The 3,185-nt window shown below is 43.9% G+C and overlaps 1 protein-coding gene across 1 annotated transcript in view; it reads left to right on the forward strand.

Annotated features, from left to right (window-relative positions):
* The window catches only part of CUNH9orf57 (chromosome unknown C9orf57 homolog), a 6,251-nt gene extending 5,875 nt beyond the window's left edge, over positions 1-376 (forward strand). The window contains exon 3 of the mRNA XM_035028967.1: positions 252-376. Within this exon, the coding sequence (XP_034884858.1) occupies positions 252-376 (125 nt within the window). The remainder of the gene's footprint in view (positions 1-251) is intronic.
* Positions 377-3,185: the final 2,809 nt, after the last annotated feature.

A 3,185-nucleotide genomic window follows, 5' to 3' on the forward strand; every position in this document is an offset into this window, starting at 1 on the left:
TCTCCTTCTCCTTCTCTCCTTCTCCTTCTCTCCTTCTCCTTCTCCTTCTCTCCTTCTCTCCTTCTCCTTCTCCTTCTCTCCTTCTCTCCTCCTCCTCCTCCTCCTCCTCCTCCTTCTTCTTCTTCTTCATTTTTTTTGACTAAGGTCTATGCCTGGTGTGGGGCTTGAACTCACGACCCCGAGAGAGAGTCACATGCTCTATTGACTGAGCCAGCCAGGTACCCAACCCCTACCTCTTTTGTTTCCTTCAGGTGGAATTCAGTGGTATTCCATTTTGGGCTGCACAGAGACCCACGATGACTGCTTCAAGAAAAAGACAACGTCTTCTGGAATGTGTGTTACTTACTGCTGCCATCGCACCCTGTGCAATTTCTGAGCCAGCGGCCCATTTCCAAGTTGCCTGACGGGCCAACAATCTCCAAGTCTGACCTGGTCATCACAAGACAACAGGCTGCCACTAAGGGGCCCTCTGCAAACACCTCAGATCTTTGCAGGTCATGCAAGTTGTAGTCTGAAACCAACTCTGGTTTTCAAGGGGCCTCACTTCTTCCCTACCACCCCAAACTCCTCCCAGAAACATCCTTTTCAACACCATGTCTCTCCTCTCCTCTTTCTGCTTAATTCCCCTTCTGGTGATCTCAAAGCTACCAAGAAGTAAAAATGTAATTCCCTGAGTCAAATTATGCATCGTCTCTAGGTTACTAGTTTTCTTAAAGATTTCCACATTCCAAAATACGGTTACAAATGAATTGTATCATAAGATGCTAGGAGACATGAAAGTGTTCGTTTGGTTTCCAAAGCAAACTGCCTTGCTCTTTGGGGGGCAATTTATAGCATAGGAGAAAGTGATTTAACAAATACCATAGGAAAACTAAGCCACAAATAAGCAAACCAGGCCTGTGAGAACTATGGGGGCGCCTGGGTGGCTCAGTCGTTAAGCGTCTGCCTTTGGCTCAGGTCATGATCCCGGGGTCCTGGGATCGAGCCCCGCCTCGGGCTCCCTGCTCAGCGGGAAGCCTGCTTCTCCCTCTCCCACTCCCCCTGCTTGTGTTCCCTCTCTCGCTGTGTCTCTCTCTGTCAAATAAATAAATAAATAAAATCTTAAAAAAAAAGGAACTTGGAACCTAAAAGGCAAAGAGCTCAGGCAAGTGCGAGGGTTGGCACTTCTGTCTCCCATCTGCATTAGGATTTGTCCAAATTCTGGATTTCCATACCTTAATCATACCTAAGTGCTTTGGCTCACCTAACTTTGGCAGATGAAACAATTCACTTTAAGCAGGGGAACAGGTTTGCATCCACAAGGAATTTTAGAGGGTTCTGAGTGTACTTTGACCTGCATGTTCAATTATTCTCATTCAGTGTCCTCCTTATGCAACTGCCAGATTATTGTGTTTCAAATTTTAAAGTTGTTTTTCTCTGTGTTTTCAGGAGTTTGAGAAATCCAAACGGTAAATAATAAATCTCAACAAAATCTTCCTTTATTGTCTTTTTCTCAGCACCTAAAACAACATCTCATATACAGTGGGCCCTCAATAAATGGTTTTTTTCTATAAACTTTGAAGAAAAACAAGCACTTAAAGAAAAAAAAAAAAAAAGCCCAAGGAAACAAAACATTTCCCTCCACACTCATTTCAGCTATATTTCTTTTTTTTTTTTTAAGATTTTATTTATGTATTTGAGAGAGAGAGAATGAGAAAGAGAGCACATGAGAGGTGGGAAGGTCATGGGAAGAAGCAGACTCCCGGCTGAGCAGGGAGCCTGATGCGGGACCCGATCCCGGGACTCCAGGATCATGACCTGAGCCAAAGGCAGTTGCTTAACCAACTGAGCCACCCAGGCGCCCCTCAGCTATATTTCTTAGACCATATTTATGAACTTACTAAGGAGAAAGTTTCTTCATCCTAAGATTTAAATCTATTTGCCACTATTCTGTCACTTTATGCATTAGCCACATTGCTGAACAGATCAATGAATTTCATGGAGATACTTTCAATTCTCCTGTTTTTTAAACATACATTATTTACCCAATATCACGAGGAAACATGACAAGATCAGACAATCAGTGACTAAGTCTATAGGCTTCCCAAACTTAATTTGAAATCCCAGTGATCTAATGACCAGAGAATAAGGAAGTGGGTGCTGCTGTTGACCTTGGCAAGTCAACTTGGTGTCTCCACACCTCATTCTCCTTACATATAAAATGAAGAGGATTGGTCACATAATCTCTCAGATCCCTTCAAGTCCTAATATTTTCTGGCTTGACATTGAACACCTCTTTGCTGTTGTTAGACTAAAAATAAGAATTGGTGGGCGCCTGGGTGGCTCAGTTGGTTAAGCGACTGCCTTCGGCTCAGGTCATGATCCCAGAGTCCTGGGATCGAGTCCCGCATCGGGCTCCCTGCTTGGCGGGGTCCTGCTTCTCCCTCTCCCACTTCCCCTGCTTGTGTTCCTGCTCTCGCTGTCTCTGTCTCTGTCAAATAAATAAATAAAATCTTTAAAAAATAAAAATAAAAATAAGAATTGGTGTCAGGGCACCTGGGTGGCTCAGTTGGTTAAGCGACTGCCTTCAGTTCAGGTCATGATCCTGGAGTCCCAGGATCGAGTGCCACATCAGCTTCCTGCTCAGCGGGGAGTCTGCTTCTCCCTCTGACACCCCCTCCCCCTGTGCTCTCTCTCTCTCTCATTCTCTCTCTCTCAAATAAATTAATAAAATATTTTTAAAAAATAAAATAAAAATAAGAATTGGTGCTGAATATCTAGAAGATAGACCCTGGTTATATGATCAATGCTTGCCTAGCTCTATGTAATCCAGGAAAATTAAAGGAGAAATCCAAGTCACAACAAGCAGTGACCATCACTGAAGCAGTTTACTACCTGCATGCCAACTGGACCCCAAAGTCACAGAACAAAAACAATTTTCACATCCTTGATGTGGTATGCTGAATAATGCCTCTCCCCAAAGATGTCTACATTCTACTCCCTGGAAGCTGTGAGTACGTTACTTTACGTGGCAGAAGGGATGTTGCAGAAGTGCTTCAAGATTTTGAGGTTAGGAGCCTTTCCCGGATTTATCTAGGTAGGCGCAATGTAATCACAAGCGTCTTTTTAAGAGAGGGAAGCAGGAAGATCCGAGAGGGATCTGAAGATGCTACATGCTGGCTTTGAAGACAGAGGAAAGGGGTCAC

The sequence above is a fragment of the Mirounga leonina genome, unplaced genomic scaffold, assembly GCF_011800145.1.
Source record: "Mirounga leonina isolate KUSES-001 unplaced genomic scaffold, KU_Mleo_1.0 Mir_224, whole genome shotgun sequence".
Lineage (NCBI taxonomy): Eukaryota > Metazoa > Chordata > Mammalia > Carnivora > Phocidae > Mirounga > Mirounga leonina.